Source organism: Xenopus tropicalis, chromosome 1 (assembly GCF_000004195.4).
Source record: "Xenopus tropicalis strain Nigerian chromosome 1, UCB_Xtro_10.0, whole genome shotgun sequence".
Classification (NCBI taxonomy): Eukaryota; Metazoa; Chordata; class Amphibia; order Anura; family Pipidae; genus Xenopus; species Xenopus tropicalis.
The window spans coordinates 15,679,169-15,701,567 of NC_030677.2; the positions used below are offsets into that span (position 1 = coordinate 15,679,169).

A 22,399-nucleotide genomic window follows, 5' to 3' on the forward strand; every position below is an offset into this window, starting at 1 on the left:
TTTATTGGGCGGATGAAATATGCTAATTTTTTGAGATAGGAATTTTGGGTTTTCATGAGCTGTATGCCACAATCATCAATATTAAAACAAGAAAAGGCTTGAACTACTTCAGTTGTGTGTAATGAATCTAAAATATATGAAAGTCTAATGTTTATCAGTACATTACAGAAAATAATGAACTTTATCTCAATATGCTAATTTTTTGAAAAGGACCTGTACATCACTTACTCTCACCTGTTGATTTGGGCTGGGGGTTAAAACAAGTTGTTTTCTGTATTTAGCAACAAAGCCCAGATGCTCTTGTGTGAGCCAATGGGGTTATTATTCACTGCAGGAGGGCCCAAGGCAAGGTATATACTTCAGACAGGCCCGCACTGTTACAAGGCAAAGCTGCTGCTGCAAGCTATTCAGATCTACAGTAGCTTCTGAGGATTCTGGGAATTGTAGTCTGTCACAAGCTACCGGTTGAATACGTGACCGCAGCCACAATCAGGCCTATCAGCAGTGACGTCAATAAAACAAGAGCCAATAAGAAAGGAGGCAGGAGGGCGGGATGGGACGAGCGAATCAGAAGCGGAGTAGGCGTAAGGGGGCGCGGCTTGAACGTCACTGGAATAAATTCTCCAATGATAAGTCGCGGCTGGGAGAGTTGGGCGGTGCTACGGAGCGGGTGCTTGTTGGCTAGAGTGGAAGACGCAGTGCTCAAGTTCAGTCACAGCCCGGGACTGGAGACGGGAGCTTGTCTGGCGGGTATCGCTACGCACTCGGGAGCGCACAGTGCTTTGACAGGTGAGTCGGGGGTACAATAGGCCGGGTTGGGACTGCACAGGGCTGTGGGACACCTGTGGGTGAGTGACGGAACGGGGCTGTATGGCAGTAACTTCGGGGGTTCTGTGGGGCTTACACACCCTAATTCCCCCTCCCCATTTGCAGTGTGACTGGGCTGCATGGGGCTATATACTGAGGGCTTATTGCTCTAGTCCCACTATATACTGAGGGCTTATTGCTCTACTCCCACTATATACTGAGGGCTTATTGCTCTACTCCCACTATATACTGAGGGCTTATTGCTCTACTCCCACTATATACTGAGGGCTTATTGCTCTAGTCCCACTATATACTGAGGGCTTATTGCTCTAGTCCCACTATATACTGAGGGCTTATTGCTCTAGTCCCACTATATACTGAGGGCTTATTGCTCTACTCCCACTATATACTGAGGGCTCACACACTGGCTTATTGCTCTAGTCCCACTATATACTGAGGGCTTATTGCTCTAGTCCCACTATATACTGAGGGCTTATTGCTCTAGTCCCACTATATACTGAGGGCTTATTGCTCTAGTCCCACTATATACTGAGGGCTTATTGCTCTAGTCCCACTATATACTGAGGGCTTATTGCTCTAGTCCCACTATATACTGAGGGCTTATTGCTCTAGTCCCACTATATACTGAGGGCTTATTGCTCTACTCCCACTATATACTGAGGGCTTATTGCTCTACTCCCACTATATACTGAGGGCTTATTGCTCTACTCCCACTATATACTGAGGGCTTATTGCTCTACTCCCACTATATACTGAGGGCTTATTGCTCTACTCCCACTATATACTGAGGGCTTATTGCTCTAGTCCCACTATATACTGAGGGCTCACACACTGGCTTATTGCTCTAGTCCCACTATATACTGAGGGCTCACACACCGGCTTATTGCTCTACTCCCACTATATACTGAGGGCTTATTGCTCTACTCCCACTATATACTGAGGGCTTATTGCTCTACTCCCACTATATACTGAGGGCTTATTGCTCTACTCCCACTATATACTGAGGGCTTATTGCTCTACTCCCACTATATACTGAGGGCTCACACACTGGCTTATTGCTCTACTCCCACTATATACTGAGGGCTTATTGCTCTAGTCCCACTATATACTGAGGGCTTATTGCTCTAGTCCCATTATATACTGAGGGCTCACACACTGGCTTATTGCTCTAGTCCCACTATATACTGAGGGCTCACACACCGGCTTATTGCTCTAGTCCCACTATATACTGAGGGCTTATTGCTCTACTCCCACTATATACTGAGGGCTTATTGCTCTAGTCCCACTATATACTGAGGGCTTATTGCTCTAGTCCCATTATATACTGAGGGCTCACACACTGGCTTATTGCTCTAGTCCCACTATATACTGAGGGCTCACACACCGGCTTATTGCTCTAGTCCCACTATATACTGAGGGCTTATTGCTCTAGTCCCATTATATACTGAGGGCTCACACACTGGCTTATTGCTCTAGTCCCACTATATACTGAGGGCTCACACACCGGCTTATTGCTCTAGTCCCACTATATACTGAGGGCTTATTGCTCTAGTCCCATTATATACTGAGGGCTCACACACTGGCTTATTGCTCTAGTCCCACTATATACTGAGGGCTCACACGGGCTTATTGCTCTAGTCCCACTATATACTGAGGGCTTATTGCTCTAGTCCCACTATATACTGAGGGCTTATTGCTCTAGTCCCACTATATACTGAGGGCTCACACACTGGCTTATTGCTCTAGTCCCACTATATACTGAGGGCTCACACACGGGCTTATTGCTCTAGTCCCACTATATACTGAGGGCTTATTGCTCTAGTCCCACTATATACTGAGGGCTTATTGCTCTACTCCCACTATATACTGAGGGCTTATTGCTCTAGTCCCACTATATACTGAGGTCTTATTGCTCTAGTCCCACTATATACTGAGGGCTCCCTGGCTTATTGCTCTAGTCCCACTATATACTGAGGGCTCACACACTGGCTTATTGCTCTAGTCCCACTATATACTGAGGGCTTATTGCTCTAGTCCCACTATATACTGAGGGCTTATTGCTCTAGTCCCACTATATACTGAGGGCTCACACACGGGCTTATTGCTCTAGTCCCACTATATACTGAGGCTTATTGCTCTAGTCCCACTATATACTGAGGGCTTATTGCTCTAGTCCCACTATATACTGAGGGCTCACACACGGGCTTATTGCTCTAGTCCCACTATATACTGAGGGCTTATTGCTCTAGTCCCACTATATACTGAGGGCTTATTGCTCTAGTCCCACTATATACTGAGGGCTTATTGCTCTACTCCCACTATATACTGAGGGCTTATTGCTCTACTCCCACTATATACTGAGGGCTTATTGCTCTACTCCCACTATATACTGAGGGCTTATTGCTCTAGTCCCACTATATACTGAGGGCTTATTGCTCTACTCCCACTATATACTGAGGGCTCACACACGGTCTTATTGCTCTAGTCCCACTATATATTGAATGCTGGGGTCACATGGGGCAGGATATAGCTTGGGAATTGGGGTCAGGGGGGGGCTGGCACTGTAACTGTTCATGTATATGGCTATCAGTAAGGGCTTGGTTCTGTGAAACAGGTATCTGTGTGAACGTGACATTATGTCAGGTACTGGCCCAGTGAGCTTGCAATCTGATGCACAGGGCATACTCTGGCATTGTACCAGGTACTGGCCCAGTGAGCTTGCAATCTGATGCACAGGGCATACTCTGGCACCATACCAGGTACTGACCCAGTGAGCTTGCAATCTGATGCACAGGGCATACTCTGGCATTGTACCAGGTACTGGCCCAGTGTGCTTGCAATCTGATGCACAGGGCATTCTCTGGCATTGTACCAGGTACTGGCCCAGTGAGCTTGCAATCTGATGCACAGGGCATACTCTGGCACCATACCAGGTACTGACCCAGTGAGCTCGCAATCTTAAGCTTTGCTCTAAGGGGGCAGAACCACGGAAACAGCTCAGCTAATTCCTCACAATCTTGTAGCACATAGTGTAAGGTCCTGGTGTAAACGGAATATCCTATTCCTAGCAATTTTGCTATTGGTCTACCCCTTTCCAGCTTTCAAATGGGGGTCACTGACCCCGGCAGCCAAAACCTATTTCTCTGTGAGGCTACAACTTTATTGTTGTTGTTACTTTATATTCCTTATATTCCTATCCAGCCTCTCTCCTATTAATATTTCAGTCTCTCATTTAAACCACTGCCTGGTTGCTAAGGTAAACAAGACCCTAGCAACCAGATAGCTGCTGATATACCAAACTGGAGAGCTACTGTACAATAAGCTAAATAGCTGAAAAACCACTAAAAATTAAAAATGAAAAACAATCGTCAATTGTCTCATAATATGATTGTCTGGCATACTAATAGTTAATTTAAAGGAGAACTACCCCTTACTAATTTGTATTATCTTAGACTGTATTCAGTGCAACAGGCTGGGCGGGGCTTTGTTTGGCCAATGGATCCAAGCCAGCTGAATAGGGCAGAACGGTTGGCAACTCTGTAGTAAAACCGCAACTTCTGCTTTAGTCAAATGTACTGACATGTGTGAAATAGGGATAACTGTTACATTGAGCCAGAGGGGGTACTTTGTGTGTTTACTGGCCCTTTAAAGGAACCGCAACGCCAACAAATGAAAATGTATAAAAATTAATAATATAATGTACTGTTGCCCTGCTCTGGTACAACTGTTGTGTTTGCTTTAGATACATGGCTATAGTTTATATAAACAAAGCTGCTGTGTAGCCACTGGGGCAGCCATTCAAAGGAGAAACGGCACAGGTTACTTAGCAGATAACAGATAAACCCCATTGTATTGTATAGAATTTATCTGTTATCTGCTATGGAACCTGTGCCTTTTCTATTTTGAATGGCTGCCCCAGTGGCTACACAGCGAGGTATTTATATAAACTATAGTAGGGTTTCTGTAGCAAACACCCCAGCTGTACCGGTGCAGGAACGGCTGCCCCCGGGGCTACACAGCGGGGTATTTATATAAACTATAGTAGGGTTTCTGTAGCAAACACCCCAGCTGTACCGGTGCAGGAACGGCTGCCCCCGGGGCTACACAGCGGGGTATTTATATAAACTATAGTAGGGTTTCTGTAGCAAACACCCCAGCTGTACCAGTGCAGGAACGGCTGCCCCCGGGGCTACACAGCGGGGTATTTATATAAACTATAGTAGGGTTTCTGTAGCAAACACCCCAGCTGTACCAGTGCAGGAACGGCTGCCCCCGGGGCTACACAGCGGGGTATTTATATAAACTATAGTAGGGTTTCTGTAGCAAACACCCCAGCTGTACCGGTGCAGGAATGGCTGCCCCGGGGCTACACAGCGGGGTATTTATATAAACTATAGTAGGGTTTCTGTAGCAAACACCCCAGCTGTACCGGTGCAGGAATGGCTGCCCCCGGGGCTACACAGCGGGGTATTTATATAAACTATAGTAGGGTTTCTGTAGCAAACACCCCATCTGTACCAGTGCAGGAATGGCTGCCCCCGGGGCTACACAGCGGGGTATTTATATAAACTATAGTAGGGTTTCTGTAGCAAACACCCCAGCTGTACCGGTGCAGGAATGGCTGCCCCCGGGGCTACACAGCGGGGTATTTATATAAACTATAGTAGGGTTTCTGTAGCAAACACCCCAGCTGTACCGGTGCAGGAATGGCTGCCCCCGGGGCTACACAGCGGGGTATTTATATAAACTATAGTAGGGTTTCTGTAGCAAACACCCCAGCTGTACCAGTGCAGGAATGGCTGCCCCCGGGGCTACACAGCGGGGTATTTATATAAACTATAGTAGGGTTTCTGTAGCAAACACCCCAGCTGTACCAGTGCAGGAATGGCTGCCCCCGGGGCTACACAGCGGGGTATTTATATAAACTATAGTAGGGTTTCTGTAGCAAACACCCCAGCTGTACCGGTGCAGGAATGGCTGCCCCCGGGGCTACACAGCGAGGTATTTATATAAGCTATAGTTTATATAGTTGTACCAGTGCAGGGCAACGGTACATTGGATTATAATTACTTTAAAACACTTTCAATTTTTGGTGTTACTGTTCCTTTAAGGCCTTGCTGTTTGATCAACTTGCTGTGATCTTTTCATGCAGCTGCCTATGAGTTCTCTTATTTTGCTTTATTCCTCATAGAAGGTGGGGATACAGCCACTGGGGGTGAGTAGGGGGTACTTTGTTACACAGGGTGAGCAGACTGGGAATAGGGGGTAGAAGATACACAGTAACACTATGTTGCTCTCCTGGGTGCAAGTTGCAGGGAGTTCCTATCAATATTTACATTTGCCGAGTGCTTGGCAGGTGGTGGGGGGGGGGGAAGAAGAAAAAGGCAAATAGATCAAAAACTATAAGAAATAAATAACAAAGACCAATTGAAAAGTTGCTTAGAATAGGCATTTCTATAACGTGCTCAAAGTTAAATTAAGGTTGAACCCAGAATAGGGGCACGTGGAACTCCTTCTGCCTTCCTGCCGTCTCCGTCAGTATCTGCTTTAGGCTCCCTTAGATATCTTTTGGGTCGGCATAATAAACGCAACTCTGTTAGAGGGCAGCGGGCATTTTTTAACCCCTGAGAGCTCAGAAGTGGGCTTTTAATTTCTGTTCTCAATGAGGTCTGTAATGTTCTGGTATAAAGGTGGCAATACAAGTGCCGGTTTGCGCTCCTAAAGACCAACTTGGCAGCTTATCTACCCGTGTATGGGGCCCTCCAACAGGCCTCCCCAACCGATATCTGGTCGAAAATAGGGCAGATTTGGATGGGACCGGCTTGATTTTCTAATGGCGCCCTTAGACCTGGGGTAGTGCAGTACAAGCGAGTATCATGGGGTATTGGATTTAACTCTGTGTTTCCCAGTAGCGTTTTCCTGCAACCTGTGTGCATTTAGCAGACGTACATGGCAGCCGTAGGTTTGGCACCAAGGAGCAAGCTTCCTGATTGGTGCAGGGGCCCTGCCGTCTATAATTTACTTTACTTTTCCTTTAACTCCAAATTAATTAATTGTAGTTGACAGTGGCTGGAAAATGTAAGCCTCTTATGGCATTAACTTGTCTTTTTTCAGACTTTCTGGGAAATGTCAGCCTGTCGTGCCTGTAAATATAATATGTCATGGATAGATCAGGCTGTTCATTCCGCTAGTGTGTTTGTAACGGGGGGGGGGGGGGGAATAACGATTGGGATGTATTGAAATAATGATTTCAATACATCCAGGATCCAGGTTGGTTGCCACTGCCGGTGCTGCCCGCTCTGTCTGTTGCCACTGCCGGTGCTGCCCGCTCTGTCTGTTGCCACTGCTGGTGCTGCCCGCTCTGTCGGTTGCCACTGCCGGTGCTGCCCGCTCTGTTGGTGCTGTTGGTTTAAGTGGCTTTATAAGCAAAGGAATAGATACATTTAGAGAGTTCAGTTTAATGAGTTGGTGCCCTTGCCAAGGCTGATTTATTAAACTGTAGGTTCTGGTATGGCAGTGGTAAAGCCTGAACAAAGGTCTGGGACTGGTGTGCCTAGCTCTGCGGCTGCCAAACCACATATAATTTTCAGTGATTTTTGTTTTGTTTTTTTTTTTTGTCTGGCATGGTGCCCAGAGATGTGCCATTATTCTGAAAGGGAACAATCTCTCACTGTAAACTATTTCCCTGTTAGTCTGACCTTTTTGTGCCGGGCTTCAGTGAGTCACTGTGGCTTTTGATAATAGTAGTAATAATCAGGACCATATTTTCTATATGGGCACCCAAGGGCCCATGCTTAGGGGGAATACTGCCAGGCCCAGATAACTAGAGTGGCCGGCAGCACTGGTACAGACTGTATTCATTCTACTAATGTGCATTTAGTCTGTTGGCTTTTATTTTCTGTGGTTTGTGGTAGGTGCTGAGTGGATAGGTAAGCAATAGCATTAAGCGCAGTAAAAACAAAATGAAATTCTCTTAGTGACCCCAACAACCAGAGTGCATTTTTGGATGTGAGCTGGAACGTTTTATTTAGAGTAGTAGTATAAAAAAATGTATTGCTTAACTTCCCCTTTACAGAACGGAATATACTGATCAGTTCCTTCCCGTTTTCACTCTCAGTAGGACATGGGTGACAGATATACCATTATTGACATTTCGGTGGGGAGCTAGGGGTTGGCAGTTAGATGGAACTTGTGAAATGACCTTTACAAGACTCGTGATGTGACAGTTAGCTATGGGTTAGGGTGAGGTCTCTTTTTACAGGCTGTTTATTCTTTCAATATTTGAATTAGGATTAGGAAATGGATCCTCCCAGTTTTTTTTTTTTCATAGACGGCGGCAGAACAATCCGTTTATAAACAGAACATCTCTGCATCCTTCCAATCCCACAATCCCCAGCTGCATATGTGATGTCAATAAGGAAAGGAACATCACAGTGCAATGCATTGTGGGTTATGTAGTTCCTGCATGCTGTCTGTAAGCCGTGGGGAAGTTGTTACAATTGGTAGTATCATTGTTTTAGTCCCTCCTCCCCTGCCAGCATTTATTGGTATTTATTCATACTTTATGAAGGAACAGATTTGTACAGCTTTATATGTGTGGGTGACAGGTCCCCTTTAAGTGCCTGGGTGCAGAGGGGGCTCCGGCCTGGATTTCCAAGCCCCAGAGAGGGGAATTGTACCAAGATTTAATCATTACTGGAGCTCGAATAGTCTCACACCAGGGAGAAGCTCATTATAGAGCAGGGAATCATTCTAATGAGGCCAAATGCTGACTGGGCCTGGTGCTTGCTGGTAACGGCACGAGATTATTAAACGCAGTATTGGATCCGTTATACTGAAAGCTCCAAATTACGGGACCACTATCATAGACTTTGTTTAACCAAATAATTCATTTTTTTCTGTCATATTGGGTTTATTTAATAATAAAACAGTACCTGTACTTGATCCCAACTAAGATATAATTACCCCTTATTGGGGCAGAACAGCCCTATTGGGTTTATTTCATGGTTAAATGATTCCCTTTTCTCTGTAATAATAAAACAGTACCTGTACTTGATCCCAACTAAGATATAATTACCCCTTATTGGGGGTAGAACAGCCCTATTGGGTTTATTTTATGTTTAAATTATTTTATATGCCTTAAGGCATGGTGATCCAAATTACAAAAAGATCCCTTATCTGTAAAGCCACAGGTCATTCTGAGCATTCTGGATAACTGGTCCCATACATGTACTGAACCTTTTATTGGATAAAGGTTTGGATAATCCCTTCTGATACTGTTAGGGGTGCTGGAAATTATAGTTCCTCCCATCCTTGCCCCGGTCAGATAAACCCCATATAGAATTTAGTTGCCCACCTCTAAACTAGAGAGCCAGACGCTGCATCTTTGAGCACAGTGCTAGTTCTGTATAACATTAATAACGACAGTACTCGCTACTCATCGTGGTGACTGTTGTGGCAGGGCGCCCGGTATAACCAATGACCCATATTGTGTAGCCGGGGGCTAGTAACGAGGGGCAAGTCAGATTATGTACATAAACACGCTGAGCTTTGCAATAATAAGGAAACAAAGGGGAAGAAAACCTGCAAGACCAGAATGTTGGGAACAAAACCTCTCGTGTGTATTTGTGTTTGTGTCTTGCTCTACAAAGGGAACAAAACAATTTTCCTGGTGATTTACTAACAATTTGTTCCTGCAGTGCGGGCGGCAGTTTGTGCCGGAGGGGCCCCGTGGCGCACACAATAGCTGGCACTGTGTCGGTGGGTTATACATAGGGCAGACAATAGCCGCCCCTCACTGGCTTATTCACCTGCTGAGACGGTTACACAGGCAGCAGCTCTCGGCTTGTTATCAGTCCGGCACTAACCGCCAATTTCTCCCGTAGGGCGCCGAAACATAATGACGGCTGGAGAGGAAAGGCAGCGGGTTATTGAAGCACCCCCATTGGAGTGTCTCGCTATACATTCATGGGTTTCTTTGTTTTTTACTTATCCAACCACCATATAATAAAAAATAATATCAATATATATATAATATGCATAAGGGTTAGCCCCTATATACAGTAACATTTCACTGAGGCAGATACACATTGTCCCAGTCGCACAGGGTTAAATGACACGGGGGGGGGTTATGGAATTGAATCCCTGCTTACAGATATATAGCCCTGGGGCTGCTTGGTGGCACTAGAAATGTCAGTAATTCCGTTTAGCGGAAACCAGATCCTTCCTATCGTGCAGCAGCTTGTCTTGTGTGCTCAGGCCCAGAGCATTGTACCTGGCCAAGACTCGAACGCGTGCAAATGAAATGGATGCAGAGTATTGCTTTCTTATCAGAGCTGACTGGAACTGTTCATAGCCTGTGTAAAGGCTGTTCCTGCTGAATTGTGCTTAGTACAGGGGAATCCCTATGTGCCATAGTTTTATGGTATCTCTCTGTACAGGCTATGAGCAAACTTAGGGGGCTGTTCCTGCTGAATTGTGCTTAGTACAGGGGAATCCCTATGTGCCATAGTTTTATTGTATCTCTCTGTACAGGCTATGAGCAAACTTAGGGGGCTGTTCCTGCTGAATTGTGCTTAGTACAGGGGAATCCCTATGTGCCATAGTTTTATGGTATCTCTCTGTACAGGCTATGAGCAAACTTAGGGGGCTGTTCCTGCTGAATTGTGCTTAGTACAGGGGAGTCCCTATGTGCCATAGTTTTTATGGTATCTCTCTGTACAGGCTATGAGCAAACTTAGGGGGCTGTTCCTGCTGAATTGTGCTTAGTACAGGGGAATCCCTATGCTGCCATAGTTTTATGGTATCTCTCTGTACAGGATATGAGCAAACTTAGGAGGCTGTTCCTGCTGAATTGTGCTTAGTACAGGGGAATCCCTATGCTGCCATAGTTTTATGGTATCTCTCTGTACAGGCTATGAACAAACTTAGGGGGCTGTTCCTGCTGAATTGTGCTTAGTACAGGGGAATCCCTATGTGCCATAGTTTTATGGTATCTCTCTGTACAGGCTATGAGCAAACTTAGGGGGCTGTTCCTGCTGAATTGTGCTTAGTACAGGGGAATCCCTATGTGCCATAGTTTTATGGTATCTCTCTGTACAGGCTATGAGCAAACTTAGGGGGCTGTTCCTGCTGAATTGTGCTTAGTACAGGGGAGTCCCTATGTGCCATAGTTTTATGGTATCTCTCTGTACAGGCTATGAGCAAACTTAGGGGGCTGTTCCTGCTGAATTGTGCTTAGTACAGGGGAATCCCTATGCTGCCATAGTTTTATGGTATCTCTCTGTACAGGATATGAGCAAACTTAGGAGGCTGTTCCTGCTGAATTGTGCTTAGTACAGGGGAATCCCTATGCTGCCATAGTTTTATGGTATCTCTCTGTACAGGCTATGAACAAACTTAGGGGGCTGTTCCTGCTGAATTGTGCTTAGTACAGGGGAATCCCTATGCTTTGTGCCATTGCGTTGTTGTAGCACCGAGACCTTACAGATCCACTTTGAATGACACAAGAATCCCATTAGATCAGATTCTTTTCAGTTTATTGTTAGAGAAGTGAATTCTAGGTGTGAATGCCTGTGGGCAGAGTGGTGCCGGTTACAGTCCTTTCAGTATTTAGAATGGCTCTGTGATTGTTGCCTGGTAGTGAAATGCCTGTAAGTCTGACACCTGTTATACACTCACCTGTGTGTATATGTTGAATAATGATACAGTTTATAGCCTGGGGGGCTTAACCCAGCCCTGAGGTCTCTCTCCTGTAACTGCCACAGCTTAAACGTCTGTGCCCCCCTTGTAATGACTAAAGATTCCCATGCTTGGCAATGCCCATGCCTGGCACAGTGATGCCCTAGCAGCAGCAGATGGGTTAGATAATTAGAACCAGCTTGACACCACTTAATCTTTTGAATCAATTCCTGAGTTTAATTAACGTTGGGCTTGGACGGGCTGGAGATGTGCGGGGATATTCAGCTTATTCCTTATACTGGCAAATGTCATGGCTTCTGCTCTGGGACTGCTAGAGACACATGGGGCGGCCAGTAACAGCCTGGCACAGCCCAGCAACTGGTAATACAATTTTATTATTAATGTTACTTTTTATTACTTCTTTCTATTTAGGCCCTCTCCTATTCATATTGCAGTCTTGCATTCAAGCCACTGCCTGGTTACTAGGTTATATTGAACCCTAGCAACCAGATATCTGCTTAAATTTCAAACTGGAGAGCTGCTGAACAGAAATCGCAATAATTCAAAAACCACAAATAATAAAAACTGAAGACCAATTGCAAATTGTCGTAGAATAGCAGGCTCTACATCATACTAAAAGTTAAAAAAGGTGAACAACCCCTTTAATCTTGGGAGTGGGCCCTCACGTAATGTTGGAGGCAGGGTGTTGTAGAACTTTAATTCTCAGGTGAGATTAATTAATGGGCTCCATTTGGTTCTTAAAAACAGAAATCCCTTTTTTATTGGCAGGGATGTAATGTCAGTCTCTTTGGGAACAGGCACAGTTGTTCAGCATATACTCACGATAGAACCTTCAGAAGTGCTTTCCCATCGGGCCAGGGCAACTCTGCGTACAAATATTCAACTCCAAGCTTCAGGAGCAGCCCCCCCCCCCCCCCCATTGTAAGCAGCAGTCCTGCCCTGCTTTATGGCTGAGATTCTAGCTATCTGTATAACAGAGCATTCTGTCACAGTGGCACAGATCCTATCTGATCCCCCCATTGTAAGCAGCAGTCCTGCCCTGCTTTATGGCTGAGATTCTAGCTATCTGTATAACAGAGCATTCTGTCACAGTGGCACAGATCCTATCTGATCCCCCCATTGTAAGCAGCAGTCCTGCCCTGCTTTATGGCTGAGATTCTAGCTATCTGTATAACAGAGCATTCTGTCACAGTGGCACAGATCCTATCTGATCCCCCCATTGTAAGCAGCAGTCCTGCCCTGCTTTATGGCTGAGATTCTAGCTATCTGTATAACAGAGCATTCTGTCACAGTGGCACAGATCCTATCTGATCCCCCCATTGTAAGCAGCAGTCCTGCCCTGCTTTATGGCTGAGATTCTAGCTATCTGTATAACAGAGCATTCTGTCACAGTGGCACAGATCCTATCTGATCCCCCCCCCATTGTAAGCAGCAGTCCTGCCCTGCTTTATGGCTGAGATTGTAGCTATCTGTATAACAGAGCATTCTGTCACAGTGGCACAGATCCTATCTGATCCCCCCATTGTAAGCAGCAGTCCTGCCCTGCTTTATGGCTGAGATTCTAGCTATCTGTATAACAGAGCATTCTGTCACAGTGGCACAGATCCTATCTGACCCCCCCATTGTAAGCAGCAGTCCTGCCCTGCTTTATGGCTGAGATTCTAGCTATCTGTATAACAGAGCATTCTGTCACAGTGGCACAGATTCTATCTGATCCCCCCCCATTGTAAGCAGCAGTCCTGCCCTGCTTTATGGCTGAGATTCTAGCTATCTGTATAACAGAGCATTCTGTCACAGTGGCACAGATCCTGTATGATTTCCCCCCCCCCCCCCATCATTGTAAGCAGCGGTCCTGCCCTGCTTTATGGCTGTTAGTGCTACTTAAATGACTTAATTCAGCAGTATCACTAAAATTTATGCCAATGTTCCCCTTTTACAATGCAATTGACACCAAGTAGAAAGTCCCCATCCTATTGCCATAAGTTGATCAGTTCTTGTTGCTTGTGTAGGGAATGTTATTCCTATACAAGGAGCAAATCTATTGCATGGGAACTGAGTGATTAGGGATCACTCCATTGGTTGGTGGTGTAATTTATTGCTGACTTATTTGTCACCAATAAAAGAGTGATTTAAGAGAGACTCAGAAGTGTGGTGTTATTTGAGGTGAGATTTATAATAGACAGTCTGTGCCGCTGTATGTCTTATATATAGAGATATATCTGTGTCGGGCAGCGTCTGTGTGTCAGAACAGACACGCCATTATTGGGAAAGGTGCCAGCTCCCATAATTTCATCTAATGACAGGCTCCTGCTCTTATAATGATACCCTGACAGCATTTCCATTGGCCTAATCAATACCATCCGTAATTATTTCCGTACTAACGAGCACAGGCTGTACTTTCTAATGTGCCAAGTGCCTGATCCATGCTGTGCTTGTAACTGAGGCCGAGAGCACTGCCATTCAGTGTGCCACCCAAAGAAAGACTTCAGCGGTATTGTTGGCAGCTGCTTCTTATGAAATATAAACCCCCTATTGTATAATATAAGGATATTATAAGCCACTGAGGAGTTCCATGACCATATAAAAGCATAAGGCTGAAGGCCTCATGCTTTTATACAAGTCATGGAACTCCTAGGTGACTTTTAATACCCTCATATTTTACACCAGGGTTTACTTTATTTATTATAATATACATGTTTTGGTGAGTCATGTGACAAATGACATCACTAAGCTCTGATTATAACTGATGACTAAGCACCTTTTTATAAGGATATCATTTACAGTTTGGTCCCATAGGGAAATGATCAAACTGTATATTATATAGATACAGGTAGGGGACCTGTTATCCAGAATGCTTGGCACCTGGGGTTTTCCAGATAAGGGATCTTTCTGTAATTTAGGTCGCCATACCTTTTTAAAGCTATTAAAAAAACAATTTAAACATGAAATAAACCCAATAAGACTGTTCTGCCCCCAATAAGGGGTAATTATATCTTAGTTGGGATCAAGTACAGGTACTGTTTTATTATTACAGAGAAAAGGGAATCATTTAACCATTAAATAAACCCAATAGGGCTGTTCTGCCCCCAATAAGGGGTAATTATATCTTAGTTGGGATCCAGTACAGGTACTGTTTTATTATTACAGAGAAAAGGGACTCATTTAACCATGAAATAACCCCAATAGGGCTGTTCTGCCCCCAATAAGGGGTAATTATATCTTAGTTGGGATCAAGTACAGGTACTGTTTTATTATTACAGAGAAAAGGGAATCATTTAACCATTAAATAAACCCAATAGGGCTGTTCTGCCCCCAATAAGGGGTAATTATATCTTAGTTGGGATCAAGTACAGGTACTGTTTTATTATTACAGAGAAAAGGGAATCATTTAACCATTAAATAAACCCAATAGGGCTGTTCTGCCCCCAATAAGGGGTAATTATATCTTAGTTGGGATCCAGTACAGGTACTGTTTTATTATTACAGAGAAAAGGGAATCATTTAACCATTAAATAAACCCAATAGGGCTGTTCTGCCCCCAATAAGGGGTAATTATATCTTAGTTGGGATCCAGTACAGGTACTGTTTTATTATTACAGAGAAAAGGGACTCATTTAACCATGAAATAACCCCAATAGGGCTGTTCTGCCCCCAATAAGGGGTAATTATATCTTAGTTGGGATCAAGTACAGGTACTGTTTTATTATTACAGAGAAAAAGGATATCATTTTTTAAAAAAATAATGATTTGCTTAATTGTGTATATTGTACATGCTTTCATCCTTTTTCATGTTTCTTATTCCAGGACCTAGAACTAAAGGAGGATGAGAGCCTTTTGATCCAATCGGACCCTATTCTTGTGCAATCAATGGCGGCTGCTAAAAAGGGTAAGGCCTGGATAGTTGGAATACTCCCCGATACCTCACTCTGCATTCAGTACTGATCATGGGAGAGAGAAAGTGATTCAGGGAACTGCAAATTTAAAGAACATCCCCATATTGTCGGATATATTCATTCGTTACAGTAGGCTTTACTTGTCCTTTTGTTTCCCTGTAATTCCCGAGGGCCACTGATGACCTGTATAATGTATTGATTTCCAATTGCCGTTTCATGAAACTTGATTTTAAAGAGACAGCGACAACAAAATATTGGAAGGATTCTGTGTGTTTCTTCATGTAGTGCACTGGGAAGGACTGAGCTTTTTTGCTTCAGATGTTCATATAAATGTGCACTGCTGCTCAGGGGCCGCCATTGCAGTTGGACTTGGGCTGCACAGCACAAATTTAGGTACCAGACGGGCATTATGGCATTACTGGGGCTTCCCTTTGTAGAAGTTTTTAGAAGTCGCCTTGGAATTCCGTTGCCTGTATAACTCAGCCTGCAGCCTTGTGCCTTTATATGGGCACAGAACCCCTCAGTGACTGCTAATATCCTTATCATTTACAGTAGGGGGTACATTATCCCTTATAATACATGAGGGATACTCAGAGTTCCCTGTATAACCCTGCAGCCACAGAGCCCATCACCCCTCACCTCAGTGTGGGTGTTTCAAGTACCCAGAGGCCCAAACAGCCCCCCACCACCCAATAAATAGTGACTGTCTGTGGCATCTTACAGAAGCCCCTCTGGCATTTGCCTGGGCCTGATGGGCAGCTTGAATCCTGACTGCTTCTAGCCCCAAGCCCCAGAAGGGAAGGGTTAAGGGAATATAATCTACTTGTTGTTTTTCTAAGCACCACTTATCGGTGGAATCTGAGCCCAGACTGTAATAATCTCATTTATTTTATTCTCAGGCACCGGGCCCTGAGGTTCTTCTGATCAATAACCTGCTCCTGGTCTGGTCTTTTTGTATATTCCCAGTGGGTCCCCCTTAATCCACGGTTGTGTTACAGATGTAGCTATGATAGTAAGAGGCTAAGGCAGGGGAAACAAGGCTCAACCACCTAGTTATGTGCTGAATCTGCTCGTTCTTCGTGTTCTACAGGTGCAAAGCCGAAAGTGGCCGGGGTTCGCTTCGCTGCAGGATTTCCTGAAGAAGGGGCGCACAATCACGTCCATTTTGATGAACAGCTGCACGACTCGGTGGTTATGGTGTCCCAGCAGGAAGATGGGAATTTTTTGGTCAAGGTAAGTGGTCAGCCAATGGTAGCTAAACTATGCAATAAATAATTTAATTTGAGGCCAACTGCAAACTGTGAAGACATCCCCTTTTAAATTTTGGCCTACTGAGGCTGGTAAAGAATGCATTGTTTATTCAAGACCTAATGTGTTGGCTTACAGAACGGACTCCCTGATTCCATATGGCTCCTATCTGAAAATTACCCTGCCCTTAATAGGTGTGGCTGAATCTGTAGCAGACTTGGCACAGAGTGTTGTATTAAATGAGGTTACAGGCTGTTCCTGCTGAATTGGGCTTAGTACAGGGGAATCCCTATGCTGCCATAGCTTTATGGTATCTCTCTGTACAGGCTATGGGCAAACTTAGGGGGCTGTTCCTGCTGAATTGTGCTTAGTACAGGGGAATTATATGCACAGACAGGGCCTGCCGGATGTGTGTGTAGGAGTAGGATGGCTGCTGCAGGTTGGTTTTGCTTTTCTTGAACTCACGCTGTGAAATTCATTTCTAGTTATTCTTTGCTTTCTCTCTTTATTTTACTGTTTTGGCCTTTAAATTGGTGCAGTGACCCTGGCTGCGCTGAGCCTCCCCCGGGGGAATGCATGTGTCAGCCTGTGCCCTCCGTGCCATTATTGCTCGCTACGCAGCCGTGCCCCCCTGGTGTTTGGCTTCGGGTACATCAGAGGCGCGAGTGGAAAATATGTCTTTATCGGCTGTATAAATAGCTAAGTGGCGTTATTGCTGGAAATAGCTCTTTTTATCCAAAATAAGCGATTTCCATGTAACATTGGGCACCGTCAGGGAAGGCGATTGTCTGCAGTAATAGAAGCAAATTCTGCCCATTTCTCATGGAAAAGCCTCCCAGCTTGTGTATGCATGCCAGTCTTAAGAGGTGAGTGATAATGGGGTCTCATAATGTGACATTTTATACCCCTCAACCCCACCATGGAGAGGCTGTTTCCTACTGTGCCCTGTGTGTGTGTGTGTGTGTGTGTGTGTATATATACTGTGCCTAAGCAGCTGCCTCACACCTTGTTTTTTATCAACAACCTGTTTGGCCTCTGAGGCCCTTAATGGAAAATGTTACCCCATGGGACTGAAATGAGTGGTGCTGATTGCGCTGTGCCTGCCCCTCCCTGCCCCTCCTTATACGTGTCTCCTAATGCCGTTGCCTGCCCTCTTATACGTGTCCTAATGCCGGTGCCTGCCCCTCCTTATACGTGTCTCTATGCCGTGCCTGCTGCCCTGCCTTCCTTTATACGTGTTCTCCTAATGCCACCGTGGCCTGCTGCCTGCCTTCTTAACGTGTCTCTATGCCCGTGCCTGCGCTGCCTTTCCTTATACGTGTCTCCTAATGCCCCGTGCCTGCCCCTCCTTATACGTGTCTCCTAATGCCCCGTGCCTGCCCCTCCTTATACGTGTCTCCTAATGCCCCGTGCCTGCCCCTCCTTATACGTGTCTCCTAATGCCCTGTGCCTGCTGCCTGCCCCCCCCTTGCCCCTCTCTGACTCCATATTTTCCTTCTCACCCCCCTGCTTGGTGCTCTGATTATTTTCATGGGAACATTTGCTCAGTGCTCGTTGCTCGGATTTGTTCCTATTCTTCTCAGCTCAGTGCTGTATGTGTTGCTATGGGCACAGAACCAATTGTTACCCATTTAGTGAAAGTTGTACAACACCTATAGAAGTCCCAGGGAGCTGACTCTTAAAGGCATAGGGCTGCTAACTGGGCAAATGGAATGGCAGTTTGTGGGTGGTGACACATTGTAACAATTTGCTGAAATAAAGTCCTATTGTTTGAGCCAGTAACCCTGTGTCACGGCATTACAAGGGCAGCTCCTTGCCAGAAGGATCCGGATCCCTGCCTGTCCAACATATCCTTACCCAATAGATACCAGCCGTATGTATAAATACAAATATACAGAGAAGGAATGTTCTGGGCACACAATAAGCTGTACCCCCATACTGTACTGTCTAAGGGAAACACTATGGCACCTCCTACCCATATGTATAAATACAAATATACAGAGAAGGAATGTTCTGGGCACACAATAAGCTGTACCCCCATACTGTACTGTCTAAGGGAAATAATATGGCACCTCCTACCCATATGTATAAATACAAATATACAGAGAAGGAATGTTCTGGGCACACAATAAGCTGTACCATCATACTGTAGTGTTTTAAGGGAAACAATATGGCAGCCCCCACCAATGTTTATAAATGCAAATATACAGAGAAGGGCTGCAAGTTAGAGAATCCATTCTGCACATTCTGTACATTCTGTGGAGGGAAGGAAGGCAGAGTGGAACACATAGGCGCCCCTGGCTGCTCATAGCACTGTTGATGTGACTCAGTAGGTGAGAATTCACTGGGCACAGAGCGTGAGTCAGATGACAAGGCGCTGTCACTTACAGGTGCAATAGGTGGGAGCGCCAGAGGTGCCGCAGGGGGTGATGGCCGCATTATTGGGCTCCCTGTATCTAAATAAGTGAGGCCCAGTTACAGAGATGAGGCGCTATGTATGGAACATACAGATATAATATACACGTCCATTAATGAAGCAATTGAAGCGCGGGAGTGTGTGAGCTGGAAGCAATGTGCCGCTGTGCCATGGGCCAGAGTGCTGCAGGGCACGGAATGGGGCAGCTGCTGGCATCCAACTCTTGGCTTACAGCCTTACAGCTTATTATGGGATCAAAGGGATTGTTGGCAGATCCTGCTAAATAATTACAGTGAACAGAAAGCTTTGTTTGCAAATATTTGTACCTTCGATTTTTTTCTTCCACCCAAATTCCCAGCTGAGACATTAATGGGGGCATTTTGAGCAGCCCCTCTCTGCACAGTGTGCCACCAACTGGCACAACAGTATGGCCTCGCTCCTGTCTACCTTATGCCTTATTTTCTTTTATTCATAACACTGACATATGCCTCAGCGCTTATACATCAGTCCTTGCCCCAGTGGAACTTAGTCTAAGGTCCCTGTCCCATTCGCCCACACTAGGGGCAGTTTTGTCAGGGGTCAGTTAACCTGCCTGTATGCTTGTACAGTGTGGGCACAACATACAAACTCCTTCCCTGACTGGAATCAAACCTAGGACTCCAGTGCTGCAAGTCAGTTGCACTGTGACCCCCGTCCCTGCACCCCCCGGCATATACTGGCACTGTGACCCCCTAGCATATACTGGCACTGCGACCCCATCCCAGCACCCCCTGGCATATACTGGCACTGTGACCCCCTGACATATACTGGCACTGTGACCCCATCCCTGCACCCCCTGGTATATACTGGCACTGTGACCCCGGCATCTGGCACTTGCCCATCCCTGCACCCCCTAGCATATACTGGCACTGCGACCCCATCCCAGCACCCCCTGGCATATACTGGCACTGCGACCCCATCCCAGCACCCCCTGGCATATACTGGCACTGTGACCCCCATCCCAGCACCTCCCAACATAAGACCTTGGCTGGGCCACATTCAATAAAAAAGCAATATGCCAGCATGTGGTCATGCTTCTGGGCTCCGCCATTGATTGCATCTAGTGCTTTTGGTTTCAGCCATGTTATTGTTTAACCATAGCCTTACAGGGGAGGCTCCATGTTCAACAGATTTAAATATAATATATGTTAAACTAACTCTATACCCAGATCTGCTGGGCTCATAACACAGGTACGGCCTTTATGGAACAAGTTAGCATGCATGTCATTTTAAGAGCGCCTCCTTATGGGCAGGGTGGGTAGTTTTGCACCTGGAGACAGGAATGTAGCAGTACGAGGCCCAGGAACATTGCTGTACATATAAATATGTATGAACGGCACAGAGCTTTGATTTAAATGACAATTTCATGAGAGCCCCAATTACTGTCATTACTGCCATCCATTACTGCTGCGCCTAAGTAACGCGACTCCATAAAGGCTCTTACATTCCCATTAACCCTGCTCACTAACAGCACAGAAAAAGGCTTTTTTTTTCTCAGATTATTTCCTGTACAATTTTTATAATGCTCAGGCTAACAACCACTGCTTTCCATTATACATTGTGGGGCTTGGCAGGGCAGCTCTGGGGGCGAGATGACTGATCTATTTGCCACTATGTCCCATAGAGATATATGACCGGAATTATCCCTAAAGCAGGTGTGGGGGTGACAGATGGACCAATCATCATCAGAACTGAGGCTTCGCTGGCCCCAGGGCCTGACGCTGTTCTTCTCTACCTGCTTTGCCATAAAAGGCTATGGAACTGGCTGGATCATTAACTGTGTTTGCATGTAGTTGTCTCGCTGGTTCTGTCATTTCTCAGCTATAATAAACAATCCCATTGGGATCAGTCCAGTGTATGAATAACATGCACAGAGGATTAAAAAAACATTTTAGAGAAGCTTCCTTTCTTCACCAATGTTTCCCTCTTTTCTTTCAGGTGGGTTTCCTGAAGATCTTGCATAAATACGAGATCTCCTTCAGCTTGCCGCCAGTGCAGAGACTGGGGAAGAGTATATGCGCGGTCCCTCTCCCGACCCTCAACCTGAAAGTGCTAAGCATAACCTCGCAGGCAGAAGGTAAGGCTTCATTCTCTGTGGCGCAATGACTCCATTTCTAGGCAGCTTTGTGTTCTTTCTATAGATGGTCCGTCGATGGGTCCATTCCTCTTGTAGAACCATCCAAAAACCTAATTTCTAAGCAGCTTTGTGTTCTTTCTGCAGACAGTATGGCAATGGGTCCATTCCTCTTGTAGAATCATCCAAAAGCAATTCTCTGTGGCACCATGACTCCATTCTTAGGCAGCTTTGTGTTATTTCTGTAGACTGTCTGGCAATGGGTCCATTCCTCTTGTAGAACCATCCAAAAGCAATTCTTTGTGGCGCAATTACTCCATTCTTGGGTAGCTTAGTGTTCTTTCTATAAACTCTACAGCATTGGGTCCATTCCTCTAGTACAACCATACAAAAACCTAATTTCTAAGCAGCTTTGTGTTCTTTCTTTCCTTCTTTCTTGTAGAACCATTCATAAGCAATTCTTTGTGATGCAATGACTCCACTCCTAGTCAACTTTGTGTTCTTTCTATAACCAGTACAGCAATGGGGTCCATTCCTCTTGTAGGATCATCCAAAAGCAATTCTCTATACACCTTGACTCCATTCTTAGGCAGTTTGTGTTATTTCTGTAGACTGTCCGGCAATGGGTCCATTCCTCTTGTAGAACCATCCAAAAGCAATTCTCTGTGGCACAATGACGCCATTCTTAGGCAGCTTTGTGTTCTTTCTATAAACGGTACGACAATGGGGTCAGTTCCTCTTGTAGAACCATCCAAAAGCAATTCTCTGTGGCGCAATGTGACTCCATTCTTAGGCAGCTTTTTGTTTTTTCTGTAGACAGTACAGCAATGGGTCCATTCCTCTAGTAGAACCATTCAAAAACTCCATTTCTAAGCAGCTTTGTGTTCTTTCTGTAGACAGTATGGCAGTAGGGTCCATTCCTCTTGTTAGAACCATCCGAAAGCAAGTCTCTGTGGCGCAATGACCCCATTCTTAGGTCTGCTTTGTGTTTTTTCTGTAGACAGTACAGCAATGGGTCCATTCCTCTAGTAGAACCATTCAAAAACTCCATTTCTAAGCAGCTTTGTGTTTATGTAGACAGTATGGCAGTAGAGTCCATTCCTGTTGTAGAACTATCTGAAAGCAAGTCTCTGTGGCGCAATTCTTAGGCAGCTTTGTGTTACTTCTGTAGACAGTCCGGCAAAGGGTCCATTCCTCTTG

General features: G+C 45.4%; 1 protein-coding gene across 2 annotated transcripts in view; it reads left to right on the forward strand.

Annotated features, from left to right (window-relative positions):
* Positions 1–646: 646 nt before the first annotated feature.
* c20orf27 (chromosome 20 open reading frame 27) overlaps positions 647–22,399 on the forward strand; it is a 32,523-nt gene continuing 10,770 nt past the window's right edge. The window contains exons 1-4 of one of the 2 annotated variants that reach the window (XM_031898356.1): positions 647–789; positions 15,334–15,415; positions 16,513–16,655; positions 21,064–21,202. In XM_031898356.1, the coding sequence (XP_031754216.1) occupies positions 15,397–15,415; positions 16,513–16,655; positions 21,064–21,202 (301 nt within the window). In that variant the 5' untranslated portion in view covers positions 647–789; positions 15,334–15,396. 2 annotated transcript variants of the gene reach the window in all.